The 21,197-nt window shown below is 30.6% G+C and overlaps 5 protein-coding genes and 1 long non-coding RNA gene across 9 annotated transcripts; 3 read left to right on the top strand and 3 right to left on the bottom strand.

Annotated features, from left to right (window-relative positions):
* Positions 1-99: 99 nt before the first annotated feature.
* On the top strand, positions 100-2,533 carry LOC130895891 (solute carrier family 25 member 16-like). 3 transcript variants are annotated; one of them, XM_057803488.1, is made up of 8 exons: positions 121-223; positions 355-500; positions 813-952; positions 1,057-1,209; positions 1,379-1,578; positions 1,639-1,952; positions 2,072-2,285; positions 2,463-2,533. In XM_057803488.1, exons 3-8 carry the CDS (start codon positions 892-894, stop codon positions 2,472-2,474), a joined length of 954 nt encoding a protein of 317 aa, XP_057659471.1. In that variant the 5' UTR covers positions 121-223; positions 355-500; positions 813-891; the 3' UTR covers positions 2,475-2,533. The 3 variants fall into 3 exon arrangements, with proteins under 3 accessions (XP_057659470.1, XP_057659471.1, XP_057659469.1); XM_057803487.1 differs by having other exon boundaries at positions 100-223; positions 2,072-2,533; XM_057803486.1 differs by having other exon boundaries at positions 355-496; positions 2,072-2,533.
* A 719-nt stretch (positions 2,534-3,252) lies between these two features.
* Positions 3,253-9,963, top strand: LOC130895887 (sialin). The gene is made up of 6 exons (XM_057803480.1): positions 3,253-3,339; positions 4,541-4,589; positions 4,649-4,866; positions 7,894-8,235; positions 8,296-9,030; positions 9,092-9,963. Exons 2-6 carry the CDS (start codon positions 4,550-4,552, stop codon positions 9,284-9,286), a joined length of 1,530 nt encoding a protein of 509 aa, XP_057659463.1. The 5' UTR covers positions 3,253-3,339; positions 4,541-4,549; the 3' UTR covers positions 9,287-9,963.
* Positions 6,127-7,466, bottom strand: LOC130895898 (uncharacterized). Of its 2 annotated transcripts, XR_009059498.1 has the most exons (3): positions 7,270-7,466; positions 6,931-7,109; positions 6,127-6,408 (listed from the first exon to the last, which is right to left on the bottom strand). It is a non-coding gene; the product is annotated as an uncharacterized LOC130895898 (long non-coding RNA). The 2 variants fall into 2 exon arrangements; XR_009059497.1 differs by having other exon boundaries at positions 6,127-7,109.
* LOC130895889 (ribonuclease P protein subunit p38-like) lies at positions 9,877-11,226 on the bottom strand. Its single transcript, XM_057803484.1, has 3 exons — positions 10,954-11,226; positions 10,705-10,893; positions 9,877-10,651 (listed from the first exon to the last, which is right to left on the bottom strand). Exons 1-3 carry the CDS (start codon positions 11,067-11,069, stop codon positions 9,973-9,975), a joined length of 984 nt encoding a protein of 327 aa, XP_057659467.1. The 5' UTR covers positions 11,070-11,226; the 3' UTR covers positions 9,877-9,972.
* An 8-nt stretch (positions 11,227-11,234) lies between these two features.
* LOC130895893 (probable actin-related protein 2/3 complex subunit 2) lies at positions 11,235-14,477 on the top strand. Its single transcript, XM_057803490.1, has 6 exons — positions 11,235-11,437; positions 11,662-11,755; positions 11,864-12,150; positions 12,481-12,686; positions 12,749-12,965; positions 13,173-14,477. The coding sequence occupies exons 1-6, from the start codon at positions 11,364-11,366 to the stop codon at positions 13,198-13,200; spliced, it is 906 nt and encodes a 301-aa protein (XP_057659473.1). The 5' UTR covers positions 11,235-11,363; the 3' UTR covers positions 13,201-14,477.
* LOC130895885 (nuclear RNA export factor 1-like) lies at positions 14,464-21,119 on the bottom strand. Its single transcript, XM_057803479.1, has 10 exons — positions 20,899-21,119; positions 20,569-20,831; positions 20,427-20,513; positions 19,938-20,372; positions 18,418-18,527; positions 16,886-16,922; positions 16,401-16,820; positions 16,167-16,340; positions 15,947-16,104; positions 14,464-15,894 (listed from the first exon to the last, which is right to left on the bottom strand). The coding sequence occupies exons 1-10, from the start codon at positions 20,948-20,950 to the stop codon at positions 15,795-15,797; spliced, it is 1,836 nt and encodes a 611-aa protein (XP_057659462.1). The 5' UTR covers positions 20,951-21,119; the 3' UTR covers positions 14,464-15,794.
* Between the last annotated feature and the right edge of the window lie 78 nt (positions 21,120-21,197).

The following is a 21,197-nucleotide window of genomic DNA, read 5'->3' as shown; positions in this document are numbered from 1 at the left end:
AGCTCAATGCTATAACTGTTTAGTTCGTAGGTAACAGTCCAGCAAATTGTAACAAATGAAAGAAGAAGAGCAGATATTTAAAAAAGAAGAGCGCCTTTTATATAATATTTCTAAATCCACATATTTCACAATATTTTATAAGAATTAATAATAATGAAATAAACCACTTAAAAGGGTTATTTTAAATATATTATCGATGATTTCAAATCATATTCTATGAAAGGTTAGTATATTTTTACCAAAACCAATCGATTTGTGAAAATTCAAATGTATTAATATGTTAAATTATTTTTCAAAGTGTCATAAAAAAGTATTTACGCCAATAATTTCATAAAAATCTTATTAATTTCGCAGGTAGATGCATCCTTGCAAAACTGTGTCAGTAGGGTTTGCCTTCAATGTCACGGTCGGAAGGTCAGTTAACTTGTAATTCCTGTCCAAAGTGAAATTTTTCTCAAATCAGTTACATTCCATTCTACAAGAATGTCTCGTTATTGTACGTAAGTATTTGTATATTTTTTAAAAATAAATTGTCTCTTCTTTATAATAATATTAGGTATACACTTATTTACAGATTGTGTTGTTTGTTTATTTAAATAGGTAAAGTTGAATAAACGATTTTGTCTTATATTTTATAGTCGAATGATGAAGGAAAAACTAGTTCAATATCAATAACGGTGCGTTTTTTCGTCAAATTGTGTGTATCCTCAATTTTGTTGATGCAATCATTAAAGAACAATGTGAAATTGGTTATTAAATTAATTTTCACGACAACATAATTGATTTCTAATTATGAAACATCAATCTTTTAGGTAGATATTGAGGATGTTACTGGTGAAAGTTTTATTTTACGTGAATTCTCGCTTGAAATTTTTAAATCATTACTAGATAATGATGGAACTCAAATCGGACAGGAGATTCGAAATAATCTGCAAAAATTTATTATGTGGGGGTAAGTGGATTTATTCATATCATTTTCCTTACTGTTTAATTCAAATGCAACGAATTTCTCAAAATTTGACTCAAGGTATTAAAAATCTATTGATACTTTTATAGGTGTAGCTGGTATGTTATCAAAAACTACAGTAGCTCCTTTAGACAGGATAAAAATTCTTTTGCAAGCTCATAATAAACATCACGAATCTCACGGGGTACTGAAAGGATTAAGACACGTCGTTTCAAATGAAGGAGCATTCGCCCTTTATAAAGGTAATAAACAAATTAGTTTATTTTTCAATTAATATTCTTTTTTACGTTTAACATTGTCGAATTCAAAAACAGTTAATTTTAATGTGAAACATGTGCGTATTCCTCACTAACTTTTATTAAAACGATTTTCAATTATCTTTTAATAGAGATGTTTATAATGTTGCTTAAGGTAATGGAGCTCAAATGGTTCGCATTTTCCCGTACGCAGCCATCCAATTTACTTCTTTTGAAATATACAAAAAATACTTGGATGGAGTTTTTGGCGAAACGTCTCACATCGATAAATTTCTGGCGGGAGCAGCTGCAGGACTGACTTCGGTAACGTGTACTTATCCGCTAGATACCATCAGAGCCAGATTGGCGTTTCAAGTAAGAGAAATTTAAGTCGACGCAAACTGAAATTCATTTATTTACTTTTTTGTATTCCAGATAACGGGAGAGCACGTTTATACTGGTATAGTTCATGCCGCAATTACAATTTTTAAGGAAGAAGGTGGCACTCGAGCCCTGTACAGAGGCTTCACTCCTACCCTTATGGGGATGATTCCCTACGCTGGTCTCTCTTTCTATTGTTTCGAATATATCAAATACGGTTTCATGAAATATTTACCTAAATGGGCGTGCAATAAATGCGAAAAAAATACAGGAGGATTAGTATTGACCATACCGGCTAAATTGGTATCTGGTGGATTAGCCGGGGCTGTTGCACAAAGTATTAGTTATCCTTTGGATGTAACTAGAAGGTGAGTGGTACAAGTTTTTACTTTAATTCCATAATCTACTAGATTTTTATGTTTGTTTTTCTTATTATTTATGTTTTTGTTGTCTTGTATGTATTTTTTAATTTTCTTTAAATTTTTAGGAGGATGCAATTGGCGATGATGAACCCCGAAACTCACCATTATGCCAAAAGCATGTTTGCAACACTAGTCAACATATATAAAGAGCACGGTATCGTTAGAGGACTTTACAGGGGAATGTCGATAAATTATATGCGTGCCATACCAATGGTGGCCGTATCATTTTCCACGTACGAACTTTCCAAACAATTTTTGAATTTGGATACCGGATTAAAAGTTAGCGTCGGTTAAAACTTGTTAGATTCGATTTTAGATCAATTTTTAAATAGCTGGGGGGTGTATTTAAACGAAAAGGAGAATAGCATTTTCACTTTTTTTAAAATGTTGCAGTTAATTAATAGTAACCTTTAGTTAATTTATAGAGTTTAAATAATCAAAATTTAATTTTTTTAGGACAAAAAGTGAACGAGAACTAGAAAATGTGAAACGTTATTTATTTTTTTTAATAAAAGAATATAAAAACCTCTTCAGTTTTTTAATTACCTCCAATCACCAATAATAATTACTAATCCAGACCAAAAAACAATTTTTTTCTTCACAGTAGCAAATTTATTCTTTTTAAGAATATACCTGTAACTTTACATTCCTGTATATTAAAAATAATGTTTTTTAGTTTACTTTTTCTTTTACTTTTACCGATCATTTGGAAAAACTACCTGGTTTATTGCTTTCGAAACGCCTTGGAAATTACAAAATTTCCTTGTCCCCTCGTATAAAATACGTTTTTAATCTTTCCCGATACAAAAAATAAACTTTTTTTATACAAAATCCAAGTTATATGTCGAGAAAAATGTTTTGTTCAATTGCAATTGTTTTACAAAATATAGATCACTCTGTATATTAAAGATGGTGCTATTTAGAAAACTCTCGATTTTTTTATAGTCACTTAATCTTGAACTATCACTTTAGAAAAAAATTCAATTCGATATTCCAATTACTTTATGAAATCGAATATTTTTCTCTCCAGTTTTCAAAAAAAATATAATATATAATCCAGGTAAATTTGTATAGGTATCTCGATATAATTAAAATTTTACCTACAGCATCTTTTTGCAATAACACACACGTACACCATCCACCCTCACCGGGTTGTTTTCCAGAGCGCATCGCCGGCCATGGGGGTTGGGTCGATGTCTGTTTGTACGAGGAAGGTCACCTTCAAACAGTTTCTCGATCTGCTGCTGAAATTCATAAAAAGTTCGTGTTGTGAGTGGTTCGGTTGATCCATCAGTCTGTGTTTGTGACTACGTGCGTGCGTAATTGTATTTCGGTAAGCGATTAAATTTACAATTGCCGGTTTTTCTTCCATTTTCTCAACGTTAGTCAAACATTTTATTATGTATAAAAATATACTTTTGTTTATTTATATCTTTTTGTTATGAATCTACGAGAAATAATAATTTTTCACAATAATACGTGTTTTCATTTTAAATTTTACATAGTTATAATAGGTATTATCTATATTTAAATAGGATCATAACTGTATGTATTCATATATTGCCAGATATTAAATAAGACAGTGAAATTTTACGTCTTTCTTCGCTAAAGAAATATTATATACGAGGGATGTAAAAAAAATAAAACATACTTTAAACATTTCCCTACTTTTTCTTATCTGGATTAGAGTAATATATTTTATGTTTATATCGTTAATATTTTGTGAGAGTATTGGGGATGCAACACATTTTAATATTTTTTGCACGAAAATTATAATAATTATAAAAAAGTACATAATTAAAAAATGTTCGAATAATTTATAGCTGGAGTCGGTCCTGCCTTTCGAAGTAATTTATTTCTCATATTAACGTTAATTATTAATAAAATATACATTAGTTTGTTAAATATTTGTCATTTTATCTTGAAAGAAACTTTTTAAAGTGAGTACATGATGAACCGCATGCAGACATTCTCGTCAAGTTGTGCAATCTTATAGGTGTATACGATTTGTCATTAATTACAAAAATAACCAAACTTCCGTGGATATCTTATCGTTCTATATAGATACGTAAAAATAAATCGCCACATATATTAACAATAACAAGGAGACGAATTATATTTTTTAAATAGGTTAAGATTTATTAATACAATTTTATATTGACCATCGCTGCTGTTAATCAGTACACTTAATAAGAATAATTGATATAAAACGGTCGTTGGATGAGTATACGAGGGACGCGTACAAAGTTTTATATATTATACACTTTTATTTATGAAACAAAAAATATTAGGAATCTATGGAATATTGCCAAGTCGATTTTTTATGGCCAATTCAACGAAAAAGTCGTCGTCCGAATCAAGAATTTTTATGTTTATGTAAATCAACAGAAAATGTGTATTTTTAAAAGAAAACATGTCGCGATGTGACATACTTTATAATTCTTAAACAAATAAAAAGAGGCCAAAACCTGTTTTTGAGTCAAGTACATTTGAACGTATCATTTTATTCAACGATTTTTGTTTTTCGTTTTTAGGTAACAAAAATGGTAAAAGAAGTAAAACCATTGGGAAGTCCTTGTGGCAGTAAGTGTTAGAACCTGTACCAAGTGGTCGTGTTTCATTTATCCTTTTCTTTATTTTAGAATTAATATCCACAAGGTATATACTTGCCATTTTGGGATCTGTGGGACTCGGAATAATCTATGGGTTAAAAGTGAATTTGCACGTTGCTATCGTCAGTATGATTAAACCCGTCAATTTGACAGCTCTCGAAGACGTCAGTACCAATTGGACTAAATTAATAGATGAAGAAACATGCGAAGGAGATACCGCAACGAACGCCACAGCTCAAATATTAGAGGTAAATTATTTCGTATCGATTTATTTACTCAAAACAATTTTTTTTATATATATATAAAGTCTCTTTAGATAAAATATTAACCCGTTTATTAACTTGTATAAATATTCAATTGAATCCAGTAGGTCACTCACATATTTATTATTGTTGCCTGCTTAGTTAAAAATAGCGAATTATTCAATTGATAGCAATTGCAAATTATCATAAAATATAATCACGAGTAGAATAACAATCTTCAATATTATAGAAGGCGTCTCTGCATTTTCGCCTTGACCAATTTTATATAATTAAATTTGAAGGAATTTCCAACAGTGCTAAAGCTACATCCACTGCAGACATCAATTTTTAATCCAACTTCATTGGTCTCTACTTGTTTAATATATTTTCTACACGTTTATTTGAATTATTTAACGCAATAAATACAATTTTTAATAATAAACGTTGAAATTTAAATTTTACAGGCACTTACATCTCAAATAAATAATTCAGTATAGAGAGTCCCCATTTTTTGTCCAATACTAAATATATTCGATTTGGCTTCTGAGTCATAGGTGGCAATAGTATCACCAACAAGACTCCGCCATTTTTTCTCCAGTATTCAAATGTGTTCAGCTTGACTATTAGGTCATAGGTGACGCTAGCAGCATCTATGAGAATTCGTCATTTTCTCTCCAAAATCAATTATTACGAGTTCAGCTTTTAAGCGATAGGTAGCGCTGGCTGTTTTCAATTTGATCCGTCATGTTTAGCTCAAAATTAATTCTCTCGTAGTTTGGCAACAATGTGCTAAATGGCGCAAGCCGCAATTTTTCGTCCTGATCTAACACAAAGATTATATATTCGATAGATCTGCCACTCTGTATAAAAATTTGATGACAAAGTTCGATCCTAGCGACATCTCTCGGACTGGCTCCGTACCAAGAAAAAATATTTGATCTAAAGTTCATATCCATGCTAATTTCGCAGAACATTTGAAAATAACTCAATTAATTTCAAATGCTCGAAGCTAGTTGTCGCATCAAATTGTAAATGAAACATAAGTATTATGCAAAATACTTTCATTTTGCTAACATTTCAAATTGAAATATTGTTGTTTACAAGAAAATATAAATACCTGAAATTTAAATGCTCTTTAAATGAAGTATTTTGTAAAATATTTAGTTTCATTTACAATTTATGTGACAACCAAGTCCGCCCATCTAAATTTCACAATTAAATGATTTATATAAGATATAGGTAGATGGAATATTGAAACACAAGATGATTAATTATAATTTTTATTTTGTTTTTGACATTTTATAACTATATCCACAAACAAAAAATTTTCCTTCATACTATAGCAGGCTTAGGACTGTTAACAGTGAGATGTTGGCGTGTTTAAAAAATGTTTGTGTTTGTACATGGTACATACAATGGTATATAAAAAAATGATTTTATAACCATGGATAATTAATGATTACCGTTGTCTTTCTTGCAGCTTTTCCTATATTTAACATATGCTATATTCATCACAACATCATAGTCTTTATATTGTTGATCTTTGCCCTTAAAAATTTTATTAATAATACCTATTTAATGAAAGATGCATATGTTGAAACTAATATTTACATAATCCTTATGATCCGAACAAAATATTGGGGAAATGTCTGTCAAATCCTCCAAACGAAATATTTGTTTCTTTATGCCTAACGAATTGATTAACTGGGGCAATCTTTTGAAGATTTTATCAGAAAAACTTTTAAAAATATCACAGAATTTTGCTGAAGGCGCACATAAAACACTTTTTGCATGTTCCCTAGAATATATTAATGAACTTGCCTTAATAAATTCGATTGACAATATTATATTTTTACACAAGTGGCATTTGAGACTTTTAAATAATTTCTTCGCTACTGAACCTGCCACACAAGGAGTGACAAGATCTAATCCTGTATATTTTGAACTTCTATTGAATGGTTTATAAATTGGGACATTGACTATTGGAGGAAATAGCAATTCTTTTCCTCTGCATAACTTTTCGCTAGGATTCATATGAGGTTTATTGTCACAGTAAATATAAGTACTTACCAGGTAAATGTAGAGTTGGCAGTGAAACTTTTTTTAACCTGCCATTGGGCTTTCTATAAATTGGTTTAATATCACATATTCTATGTGATGATAATACTGTATCTGCAAGCATTAACTTGGGGTTATTTATTCTTTGCAACCAAAATCTGCAAACGTCTTCATTCGTAGGCATGGAATGTCTATAAAAAAGTAAAATAAGGATAAAATCATTCAACAAAATTATTTCGTAAATACAAATTAATGAAGTTAGGAAGAAAAGAGTTATTCTCGTATAGATATGAACTTGATTTCAATTTAAATATTTGTATGTTGATAACTAGTAGTAAATATTACTCTCACCTTATCGCTTGCTTATTCGTGCATCCTGGTACACTGCAGGCCTTTACTCCATATTGAGTAAGTAAACACGACAGCACAATTCGCAACAAATAATAACTTTTGAATGCACAAAAATGCAAATAGCTAATAAACAAACAATATCAAACACCTTTGCAAAGATTTTATACACCTTTGCAAGATGGACGTTGTTCATTCAATAATCTTGATTTTTTCTCGATGCATGATTGCAACTTAATTTCAGAATCCAGATTGACAAACATTTAAAAATAAAACACCAAAAAGTAAGTTTTTAAATGTGAGCCAGTAACAGAGATGGCGCTGAAAATCGTCCTGAACTTCTCCTATACCAGTGCACGGGCCCTGATCTAACTTTTTAATTAATATATTATACTTATTTATATGTTATATTTATAAAATTGTAATATATCATAATCATTAAGACAGATAAAATTTCATCCAAATTATTGTTTTACTTGTAATATATCGATGGTGCTGGTATAAAAGAGATCGTAGCTTCCTTTTTACTACCAAAATAAACATTTCGTCGAGCTGGGAATAACTAATTTAGCTTTTATTCGTATAAACGTATGTAGATATGTCAAAAATGATTATTCCTGATTACAGAGCGGTCCATTTGAATGGTCGAAATCGACACAGGGTATTTTGCTCAGCGCTTATTTTTGGGGTTACATAGTTGCTCAATTACCAGGTGGACGGATAGCGGAGCTCTTCAGCGCTAAATGGGTAATGTTTTTCTCGGTTGCCATTAACGCGGTTTGCACTCTCCTATCTCCTGTAATGGCAAATTGGCACGTCGCCGCTTTAATAGTTATGAGAGTAGGTGAAGGTATCGGAGGAGGAGTAACTTTTCCTTCTATGCACGTCATGCTGGCCCATTGGGCTCCTCCTAACGAACGAAGCGTTATGAGTAGTATTGTTTACGCCGGTACCGCACTAGGGACAGTGGTAAGTTATCGCACACTGATTGTTTTGTTATTTTTAGAAATAATTAAATTTTTGTTTTAGATATTCATGTTAGTTTCTGGAATAATAGCGGGCAATATTGGTTGGGAAGCCGTATTTTACATCGAAGGAGGTATCAGTATACTTTGGTTGCTTTTATGGGCGGTATTTATAGCCGATACACCGCAAAAACAAAGATTTATATCAGAAGATGAAAGAGACTATATAGAAACGTCGTTACATCACGAAAAATCCGATTCGAAAGATAATACAAAAATGAAAATGCCGTGGAAAGCCGTTTTGACATCGCCGGCGTTTTTAGCCATCCTAATAGCTCACACTTGCTCAAATTGGGGTTGGTATATGGTACTCATAGAACTACCCCTCTATATGAAAAACGTATTGAATTTCAAAATATCCGAAAACGCCGTCTTAACTGCCGTCCCCTTTTTATGCATGTGGGTATTTAGTATGATTCTAAGTAAAACGTTGGATTCTCTACGGGGTAAAAATATCATAAGTACAACCGTTGCTAGAAAAGTAGCGACCGGTTTTGCCAGTATCGTCCCGATGATTTGCTTTATCATATTGAGTTACTTGAAATGTCAGAGGGTAGTAGCTGTAGTTCTAATGACCATAGCCGTCATGTCCATAGGAGGAATGTTTTGCGGATTCCTATCCAACCACATCGATATCGCCCCTAATTTCGCCGGTACTCTTATGGCTATCACAAATACAGTTGCTACCGTCCCGGGAATAATCGTACCGGTTTTCGTTGGTAAACTCACCGAAAACGACGTAAGTAGTAATTAATTTGGATATATATATTTGTATATTGAATTTTTTTTTGTATTTTCAGGAATCGATCCGATCTTGGAGGATAATATTTTGGACTACCGTAGCTCTTTACATAGTCGAAATTTTGGTATACATGATTTTCGGTTCGGGAGAAGAACAAACTTGGAATAAAGCGAACGAGAAGATAGGAGAAACTCAACCGTTGAAATCAAAATTAGGTCAAGAAAAAAATGAAGTGGAAGAAGAGAAAGTTTAAATTTCAATATAATTTTAAACTTTATATTATCCGTGGATTATGTAGCAAGACTGAACATTTAAAAATTTATCTATTTTTTTCGATTATTTATTAAATTTCCAATTTCAACTGGCTTCTATAAAGATATTTATACAGACTGAGGCTTTCGATGTATGTATATATAAGGCTTATATTTTATTTTAATACTTGAAGGATTTATATTAGCATGAACACTAACTATTAGTTATAACTCACCCTGTAAGAAAAATAATATTTAATCATGACTCGCCTTGTCAAAAGATATATTAATATTTGCCTCACCTCATGCAGAGGTATTTATTTATGACACACCCAGTAGAGAGGAAATTTATTAATATTTACTTTTGACTCTGCATGTAAAACAGTGGTATTTTGAAAAAATTGTTGAAAACGTGCGTTTTTTTAATTAACTAAAAGAAAATTTCATCCCTTAGAAGAAATTGTTTCCACCCCTAAAGGAAGAAAACGTTTCAGAATAGGATAAATTTTGAAAAAAAAATCGTTGTTTCTCAAAATTCCACTATATTTTATGTGAATGGACTGTTACCTCTCAGGAAAAAATAAATATACACTTTTTAATAATTTATATTTTATTTTCTGATGTAAATTTACATTTGGCATATAGTTTATGTATAAATAAACATTTCGCAGGAAGATAATGATTTTTTTCACTTCTTCATTCTCCTTATTTTCCTCTGGTTCCTATTATTGTCCCCTTTCAACCTCTTCACAATCAAAGCCTTATATTGCGCTCTAGATTTAGTTTTCTTCTTGCTAATATTAATTTTGGAATCTCCGTTAATTTTCTCCACTAATTCTTCAGTAAAAGCTAAAAATCCCGTTTGATCGACATCCATTGCGAGTATTTTCTTCTTTTCTTCCATAACAGGTACAAATGCTCTAGAATTATCATCAGGTCGTTTTAAATAGACGGATTTACGAATTTCTGCTTCATTGATTTCAATTTTTTCCCTCTTCTCCTCCTCTATTTCTTTAGATTCTTTTTGGATCTTGAACGAATCTATAGATCTGCCGTAATTTATATGAGACTTGGGTGGCGGTATTTTTTTAAAAATAGATTCAATTTTTTCAACAATTAACTTGTATTTTGAATCATTGCAATTATTTTTGCTGATACCGAAACACACTGTTTGTATACCGGTTACAGATTTCATCCTTTCACACAAATTATTCAAACAAAGTATTGGAACATTATACAAGACTGCGAGATCTATTATATGTTGTACTAATAACCTGGGTTGAACTTTGGACGAAATTAAAATAGCTTGAGCCGAATTCGATTCTAGAGCCTTCGATACCTTATTTATCCCGATAAGAACATCTACACTAAAACATAAAAATTAAATCGAAATCAAACAAATTATTTGAAAAATACTAACGGTTTTACGATTTTTTCGTGTGGAATATTATGGTCTTCATTATATTTCGTTCTAAATTCTTTTCTTTCTGGTTTTGGAATGTTTTTCAACTCGCGCCAAGGAATATTCGTCTTTTTAACGTAATAGCGTGGTAGATTTTTTGTGAGGATATTTTCAAGTTCTTCTTGGTCTTTAATTGAAATTTCTGGCCTAAAATTTTTCAATATACACCGTAACCTTTAAATTTGTTAATACTAAAGTTAAATTTACCAAAAATTATTGCTATAGGGTAATTTCATCACATTTTTTATAGTTTCTTTGGGTCGATTTTTCTTCGCCGAAAGTGAATTTTTTATTTGCTTTTTCGATAAAATTGGAGTTTCCATTTCGTTTCCTTATAATTTAACTATCAACTATAACATAATATATTTTTATTTTTTACAACAATTTCTTTTTTCAAATAGTTTTTAAATAGTAAAAAATTGATAATAAATCTGGGTACGTTTTAAAGTGCTCGAAATGTCAAATAAATTGACATATAAAGTTGACGATTTTGACGTGTGTCAATTCAGTTTACCCGTTTACGGAATAGACAGCTCCTGACTGAGATAGCACCTCCCATGTATGAATGATATAGTTTATTGTAACAATTTTAAACTAGTTATTTATTAATAATAAAAATGATACTTTTAGAAATAAATAACAGGGTAGTCGAAGAAACGTTAACAGTTAAAATTAAAAACGCACAGGCCGGGTAAGTTTTTCGTATATTAAATATTTTTTGTTTGTTGGCTAAATAATTTCGTGGGGAAGGATAATATCTAAAGATTACAATTTCCTGTATCGTTCGTTGATAATATACGACTTTTATGTGTGTTTAATACATTTCTTTTTCAAATAATCTTTCATATGAGTCATATACGTAAACTGTGACTGAACGATACGATCCCATTTGTAATTTTGTACCGTTTATTTAAGGTTAAAAAACGAAAGCATCGATGTAACCGTAGCAGATTTCGATGGAGTTTTATACCATATATCAAATCTTAACGGGGACAAATCTAAAATTAGAGTGAGTTTTGGTTTTTATTTATCCAAAAAAGTGAAATTACTGCACATATTATATATAGTTATGTCTCATTCATTTTGATTGTAATTCCCTATTGAAAACGTTTTACAGACAAGTATATCTCTGAAATTCTACAAACAACTCCAAGAACACGGGGCCGACGAACTGTTGAAACGTGAATATGGCTCATATTTGATATCCCCAGAGACGGGTTTCAACGTTTCGGTGCTCTTAGATTTAGATAACATACCTGAGAATTGGCAGGAGCTTGTTAAGAAGCTGGGATTGTTGAAAAGGAATTGCTTCGCTTCTGTTTTTGAGAAATATTTCGATTTTCAAGAAAAAGGCGATGAAGGACAGAAGAGAGCTGTGATTTCTTACAGAGATGACGAAACACTGTAAATACAATTTATATAATTTTATTAATTAATTATGCTTTTTATTAATTTTAATGAATTTGGAATTAATTCGATTTTCAGTGGTTGTTCAAGGTTGTAATAATATTATTATCAGTTCATAAATGTAACTTTTTATATCAAATTCAATTCGATATTTTTGGTCAAATCTTATTTTACTTTAGTATGAGAAATAGTGAAAAAAATCCTGATAACTGATAAGAAGGATTAGATAAGCAGTTTAGGTTACATACATTTTACGAGGGTATTTTGATAAGTATATACATAATTCGTATTTTGATAAGTATATACATAATTCGTTGTTTTTGACAGTTATGTAGAAGCAAAATCTGATAGAGTTACTGTAGTTTTTTCGACGCGATTTCGTGACGAGGACGACGTCGTAATCGGAAAAGTATTTATGCAGGAACTTAAAGAAGGTTTAAGAGCGTCCCACACTGCCCCTCCCGTCCTATTTAGCCATAGGGAACCGCCGCTTGAACTACAAAACACGGATGCTAAGGTCGATAATAACGTCGGTTAGTAAAAACATCTTATTGAGTCTACATTGAGCATAAGAACATTTATAAATTTTTTGCAGGTTACGTGACATTTGTCTTATTTCCAAGACACACCGCCAGAAATACTCGTGATAATACCATAAATTTAATCCACATGTTCAGACATTATTTGCACTATCATATCAAGTGTTCAAAGGCGTACATTCATAGTAGGATGCGCGCAAAGACTTCGGATTTCCTCAAAGTGTTGAATAGGGCGAGGCCAGAAAATAAGAGCACAGATAAAAAGACCATTAGGTGAGTTTATGCCATTTTTTTCAGCCGTTTTAGCAAAACGTGTACAATTTTGTTTACCAGAAGATGATTTTACCTGTAAATTTTTTTGAAACTTAAGATTTCAAACGTGATGATGTGAAGGAGTTTAAGAACATTTCATTTCTTTTGATTTATTGAAGGTTTTGTTATATTTTGTGGTATTAACGAGTTTTAATGTTTTTTTTTTAGTGGAAGAACGTTTATAAGAAGAGATTAACGTGTATGGACATAGTGAAACAAACTGCCGGTGGTCTGTCTGAATTCGGACCTAGAATGTTTTAAAATGAAACTGTTTCATTCTAATCGTTTATTATTTTTGTAAAAATCCCATCGCCTTTTTTTAAATTTTTATTATTATTTTCTAAGTACCTTTTCTATTTATTGTATTCCTTTAATTTTTCTAATACCTGCCTATCTGCTTTCAGTATTTGTATAGATAAATAATTAATTTTATTATTGGAATTGAACAGTTCGGTTTTAAAATCTTTAAAAATATTAAAAAAAATTTAAATTTAGTCATAACTCTTTAAATAAATATGAAATATTGAAGCTGGAAATTCAAGTGGATTTCCAATTATTTTCTTTATAATTTTAACACAAATAGTAATTGAAACGGTTTTTCCTTTATTTAGAGGAAAATTAAATTAGTTTTCGTGGATAGAGGTTTCGTCTAGCATCTTCAGATGTCCATTGAGGCGATAGGACTCCTGTTAGTAGCAGATCTTCTCTGGTTATAGTGCCCCAGGAGAGTCTTCGCCTATCTCAGCCTTTGTAGGTAGCCTCAATGAGTTTTGCCCTACATTCTTTTCGAATACTTTTTCTATTGTTCTGTAGCTGATACCACGGAAAGGTTCATATATGAATTTTCAAACATATTTCATCTACATAATGAGTCACGACAAGAGATTTATTCATTTTCCAATAAAAATATTCATCTTCACACGTATTTTCGATTAAATCAAAGTGTCTTACGCCGTTTTATTGGTCGACTCTGCTAGAACAAGCTTCAACTGATGTCGATTTAACAATAAATGTTTGTGTTATTATTGTAAAGAGAAAAACGAGTATATATTGTATATAGAAAAATCTGAACTGTGCTTCCTCGAAAAACTGTGGATGAGCACTCGTTTACAAAAAAAATTAAAAAATAACTTGTATATTTAATAATAGTAATCACGAAGAAGAAAATTTTAACCGCAGAGTGCATCGTTTAGTAACACTAAAAGTCGAAAAAAAATGGGATTTAATCTTATTTTATGGTTGTTGGTGCACCCTGTATCTGATGCTTTTACTTTTCATTTTTCTGCCTGTAATGTCAATTTGTAGAAGTACTATGGGACTAAATTAAAATTCAAAATTTTTATTTTTTGTTTTCTTATTTTTTTTTGAAAAAAACTTTGTTATAAATCTTCTTTTGTATAAATATTATTTAACAATTAAACAGTAAAAGTTGTTCCGCAATTTAGATAATAAAATGTTATTTTAATGTAATAATAGTTTTATTTCAACTCGTAAAACAGTTTCTTACATATTTGTGGTACATTTGAATTAATTTCTTTTAATTTAAATTTAAACCCCCCGACAGACAAAGGAAGTTAAGAAATTAATAAAAGCTTTTTAAACAAAATTTATTTAAAAAAAGAAACTAATTCCTATATATTTATGTACAGGTACATTTAATCACAAAAAACATACAAAAATAAACATCAATGCTATCTGTATATTACAAAATATTTACAATTCCAACTAAACCTACATTCCAATGTTGTTACAAAGAAAACAATCTACAACTCAAAATAACTTGACATATATTTCATCGTGTACAAATAAGGATAAAATTTGAATAAGTGAAACAAAGGAAATATTTATAATCGACCCAATGAAAAGAAATAAAGATAATCAAGAAAACCAAAATATGGAACAAGAGTTGGTTTTATATATTCACATTTTCTGGTACATTTGAATTACTAGCAAGTAGATATTCAAATTAACGACTAAAAACTGAATGTGAATACAGAATATGGTTCATTTGACCTACTAGTAAGTAGATATCCAAATAAACGACTATTTGCAGAAAAAATCAACATAAAATCTGAAAGTGAATATATAATATGGTGCATTTGACCTACTAGTAAGTAGCTAACTAAATAGGTGAATAATTTAGGAAAGAATCGAAATGGAGTTTTTTACAAGAACCATAGTTAAATAAATTGAATCCACATGGGGACACGGAATATATTTTCAAATTGATACTACGGCAAAGTAAAAAGAATTTGGTTTGATGGTACATATAAAATTAGGACTTGAACCCATAAAAATGTGTAAGTACATAAAAGTAAAAGAATAAATTAAAAATAACAAAGAAAATGTAAAACTTGGAACAATGGTTGATTTTGTATTTTTATGGTATATTTGACCTACCAGCAAGTAGACGAATAAAGTTAACGAAATAAAAGCAAGAATAATATAAACGTAACTTTTTTTGGTAAAACAAATACAAATGAAAACTTTTTACATAGATAATTATTAGGTACAAAAAATGATCATGCGATTAAAATCTTGAATCATTCAGGAAAATATAATCGATAATAAAATTTATTTTCAAATTTTCTTAAAACAGAAAAAATGAAAATTAATACTTGCGATTCATTAATAGCATGACAAAATCCTTAAGAATCCTTACAATTTGAAAAGTAGAAATATAATTCTCATAATCGAGTCTAAATAAATGATATTTTTTGATTGTAGGTTTATATATATATAAAAAAAATATTAGACATGTTTTCATCCACATTCCGTTATAAACTAGAATTATTTTATAAACGCTTCTTGAGGTACGACACCCTGAGCATTCAAATTTTGAAAAGTTATCATAGCTGTTTGGAAATCCCATTGCGTTTCCTCGAGACATCTACAAATATCTGAATAGAAACAAAGTTTTAAAAAATAAATAAATTGCTTACTTCAAAGACCACGCGAGGTTCATTCCAGATTGAGCGGCCATTTGTTTAACCATTTCCTCTTTGGCGGCAGCATCTGGTCCGGGGGATGTTATTGTAGCTACAGGAACCCGAGGTGGAGTAGTAGCGGGTGCTACGTTCACTGTGGTTTTAAAAGCTTCCTAAAAAATTTAATCAACAACAATAAAAAATACTTTCTAACGTTTTTGTGTTTATTCTTTACTTTTGCTTGTTTCGGGGTGGCATTAGATACATGCATCATTTCATTTGCTATACAAAACCCAGCACCGGCCGGTACTATTACGAGCGTTCTGTAGAAATAACGCAACGGGGGTACTTTATGGCCACTTTTTAATTCTTTAAACATACCGGTTACTGTTAGACACAACATTTGAGGCTGAAACATGAATAATCGGTTAGGTAAAAAGTGTATTAGGATGGATATTTATAAAGTTACCGTAAATATTGTCAAATCGACTGAAAAACTGTGCATGTCGTGTTTGGTCTGCGGCATTTCTTGTAAAAACGAAACGACTGATACTTGTCCTTGTTTCAATAACTTAAATCTCCTGTCCGGATCGTTGACTCGAAGTAAATTTCTGTTATCTGTGGCGTACCAATTCAACCACGGTACTCCTTTAATGTCTTTCGAATAACCCGAAGGGTATCCCATAGTTAAAGAAAACGTCGCTCTCTCGTGGTAGGCTTGTAAAAGAGGCTGCCTGTTATCGGTGTCGTATATCGAGAAATATTGTTCGAGAAATTGTCTAACTATGCTACCACCATCTGAGTTGCACAAAAAGGTCTGTTGGTAATTTGGTAAATGCTGTTCCTCCACGATGTCGAAACCGATAGGTGGTGGTAGATCTACGCCATCCTTTTCGAAAACAAAAAATATATTACAAACGTTTAAAAAAATAAGTAGGTAAAAATATGACTTACCAATTTCATGCACTTGGGGAACCTCTTCCTAACTTCACTGTAGAAAGAAAAAAAATGGTTGAGGCCCATAAGGCCCACGTGTTACAAAAGCATCGACCTGAGAACACTCGCCAACAGCATAGATTATGTCAAAATATGTTTTTACTATTTCGCTTCTACCCAAATTGTCTCGAAACATATGGAAAAAAATCCAAACAATATCGTTTTACTACATTTTAATTTGTTTTCAAAGAGTATTAATAATCGAAAAAATTTAGGTAGACTTAAAATAAATAGTATTCCAATGCAATAGAATTTGAAATTTTTAAAAATAAATTTTTAACATTTTCCAACAACCTTTTCGAAAACTGTTATTCAAACATATTTCATTGAAAAACGTTCAAAACTTATTAAATTCTTGTATTGGACAACAAATATTTAATTATAAATCGCTGTTGTTTCATATTCTAGTGCCTTTTATACAAAAAAAAAATCAAAAATTACTCAATATAGTATTATTTCAATTAATTTAGTATAAATTTTATCAAATCAATTAATTTCGTTATAAACGTTGTATTAAAATTTCCCGATGAAAATATTTTGTGAAATTGTTAATACAAAATGATCATATGTCATTTTACACTACATATTCAAAAAAAAATAATTTCTTACTATTGCTTATAATATATATTTTCTCGTTACAAGAATTTTTACAAAAAATTGCTTAAAATACAATTTATCTCAAATATCGTATCTACTAGACACAAAATTATATTATTTTTTTTTAATTTGAGATAAACTGCTGACAACTATTCCAGTGGTACATGAAAATAGTAGACGTTACACTATTTACTCTTAAAATTGTATCAACGAATAAAAATGCCCGATACTCATTTCCACATGGAATTTATCCTTTTAGAGCATCTAAAAATTCAATTACAAATAAAGATATTAATAAGAGAAATCACTATGTCTTAGAACCTTCCGCTGACCAAACCAAAAAGAGTTTTGTTGTAGAATTTAGGACATACTGTTACTAATATCATAAGATAAAAGCAGAGCAGTTTAAAATTGTCCTAAAATACTACATAGACGTCGAATGGAGAAGTAAAAACCATTTTTTCCATACAGTATGAGCAAAATCTTGCATGCTTCATACTATAATATTCGAATCGGTGACAATTACATACCACAATGTCAATTTTGTGAAATCTCTTACAAATCCACATTTTTTTTTTACTTTCAAATACACCAAAAGGTTCAATCCCATACCGAAATTAATGTATCAAGCAAAATATATATATATATATATATATATATATATATATATATATATATATATATATATATTTATATTTTTTTTGAATAACTATAATAAAAACAGTGCAATATCTACTCTATTTTTGAAAAAAAAATGCTTTATATTATTTTGTTTTTGTTAAAAATAACATACAAACACTTTGTATTAAATAATTTTCACAAATTATCCATCATAAATATGATAAATTTATAATTATATCTAGGTATTAAGTTAAGTAATGTTTTCATCATACCTTACGTAAGACGGTTTGTCCTTAAATTTATCACAAAGCGGATTCCCATCCAACATTAAATCTACAATTGGCAATCCTTGCAAAGCATCCAATTGTGATATATCTTTAATCTGGAAAAAAATACCAAAAGGAAAAATAAAACCCGAACAATTAAATAGAAATATCCAATCAAATAAATGGTATTAAGATACTAACAAAGGTTTCTCAATGGTTCAACTCTTTTTACTATACCAAACCTAGTGGCTGTAAACATTTTAACCACCAAGAAAAAACCTTACTTAGTACATCTAGTTAATACGCAATAAAATATCAAAAAAAAAACATTCACTGCACTAAAAAGTCTTATAAAACTATATTTACATGATTCTCCTTTCTTGCTGCAGTACTGAGGATACTCAGTGTACCAATCCTTTAAAAAAATTCAGCACACAAAATGGCTCTAACTGGTAAATATTTTCATCTTTAATTTCATAAGCTCCCAGGTGTAATATCTTGAAGTTCTGTACACACCTTCAGCAGTTTCATCCACCACGCAAACCTATCATCTTGAAATGTCCTTTTAGGCAGCTACAGCTCGACAAGATTCCTATTATTAGTGTATTGTTTTCCCCAAGAGAATCTTCCAACCGATGCAGTTTGTTCTAGTTTTCCCTATCTACATTTTTTCCAGAGTTTTCTCTATTTTCCTGTTGCTCGATGTCTTCCGCAGTTCTATTAATCCGGCTTCTTTAAAAATTCACTTTGAGAAAATGTCAATGGAGTTTTTCTCTGTAGTAGAATTTAAATGTTGCGGTCCCCACTAAACCTATCATCCGGAGTTACCAAGTGAGGTAATGTCTCAACAAGACTCTTAGTCTATACTGTTGTTCTCATGGGGAATCTTTCAACGTCCGTAAATTTTTCTAATGACACTTTTATCCCGTCTAATTCATTTTCTAGTATTTTCTAGAAACTCCGGGATGTTGGATGGCTCTAACTGAGAAAGATATTCTATTTCATGCACTCCCGGATATAATACTCTGGAGATTCGTAGCCACTAGAGAATTTGAATGTTAAATGTGGCCTCTTTAGGTCTATTGAGACAGTAATTGAGTTGAATCTCAATTTATAATGTTTAATTACCACATTCTACAATTAAATCAGTACCCGGGCACAAGTAAATTGCACAAAAGAAAATGTTATCTAACAACAAGTTTTTATTTTAACAAATATCCTTAATATATATAGAATTAATGCCTATGAACAGGAATTTTAAAAAAAATCAGTTAAATCAGTTCCTGCAATCACATTTTTCTTAATTCATCAAAATAATTTGTTTTTTCTATTAAAGCATGTAATTTTATAATAAAATAGATAAAAGAATATCAATTAATAGGTTATCGTACAATAGAAACTCCAAATTGATCAAACTGATTGTTATAAATTGTAAAACAATCAGTTTTCTTTATTGGTAATCATATAAAAACCAATTATTTATGAAATAAGATATAAAAATGAAAACTTTCGAAGCATATACTCACTTTGTTATTTCCCAAATGTAATATTTTGAGGTTGGGTAACTTTTGGTTCATTTTCTTAACGAAACTCAGCATCTGCATTTTATTATCAAACAAATTCAAAGCTTCCAAATCGGGAATGTTCTCGGCTATGATATCGATGACGGCCAAAAATACTATGGGTTTAAATAGAGCGCAAAAGTGTTCTTGCAATTCAGGATCGGCATGAAACTTTGTTAAATCTAAAGCTTTAGTTGCCGGATTGTAACGACGGGCCATTACTAATTTGATTTTTTCCTTCAAAGCTACTGTCATATCTACGTTTGGTGTACCGGCGTAAACTCTGATGAGTAATTTAAAACCGTTGGGCAATTGTATTTGTCTATCGAGGTTGTTGAGTTTCTGAGCTATTTTATAATCGTCCACATAGAAATTTACAGTTGTACCGAATACTTGCCACTAAAAATTTACCGTAACAAACAAAAAATTATCAAGAAATATAAAATGACTTACAGCTATAGGCCAAAACTGCGTCGGGGCCATTTTATCCACTAGCATCTTAAGAATATACGATTTATCATATTTATCACCATGGGGTAACTACGAAAAAAACGTAATAGAAATGTGTATATTAAAAAAATAAGCGAATACTTACTGTGACCTTATACCAGTTGGAAGGTCCTTCCAACAATTTCCTTTTGTTATGAGGCGAAGGGGAACTTTGTCTACTTCTACCGCCACTTTTTTTGCTTTTGTTAAGTTTAATATTTCTGCTGGAGCCGGCGTTAATTCCCATATCAACATCTTCATCTTCCAAATGCGAACGTATTGCGTTAGTCCAGTCTCTGTTATCACGGCGATTGGATTTATTTTTGTGATTTTTAAACGTTACTTTCCTATCCCGATCACTTACGCGATCTATAAATATTAATATTTGTAACACGAGCTAATTAGCACTAAAACATAAACGTATTAAATACTTTACCATGACTCCATGTTTGTTGAGGTCGATTATTTCTAGAGAAAATATTGGACATTTTTGGATAATGAATTTAAATGAGTAGTTAACTGGAACTTTTAGATCTAATCACGACTATTTTTTTTATTAAATATAATCTTGTTGTAATTGGACAAAGAAACTACAAGCGATACTTTTCTCTCACACTTTTTTGACGTTTGTACAATCAATGCTGCCAACTGTCAATTAAGGTCGAAGTTTCCGAGCGCAACCCCAACGTCAGCTTTTACTACGTGGTTTTTCGTGAAGTACCAGATGATGCGTCT

This window comes from Diorhabda carinulata, chromosome 6 (assembly GCF_026250575.1).
Source record: "Diorhabda carinulata isolate Delta chromosome 6, icDioCari1.1, whole genome shotgun sequence".
In the NCBI taxonomy this organism is placed as follows: Eukaryota; Metazoa; Arthropoda; class Insecta; order Coleoptera; family Chrysomelidae; genus Diorhabda; species Diorhabda carinulata.
Note: the sequence above shows the minus strand (reverse complement) of the source record. Positions and strands in the feature narration are given on the sequence as shown.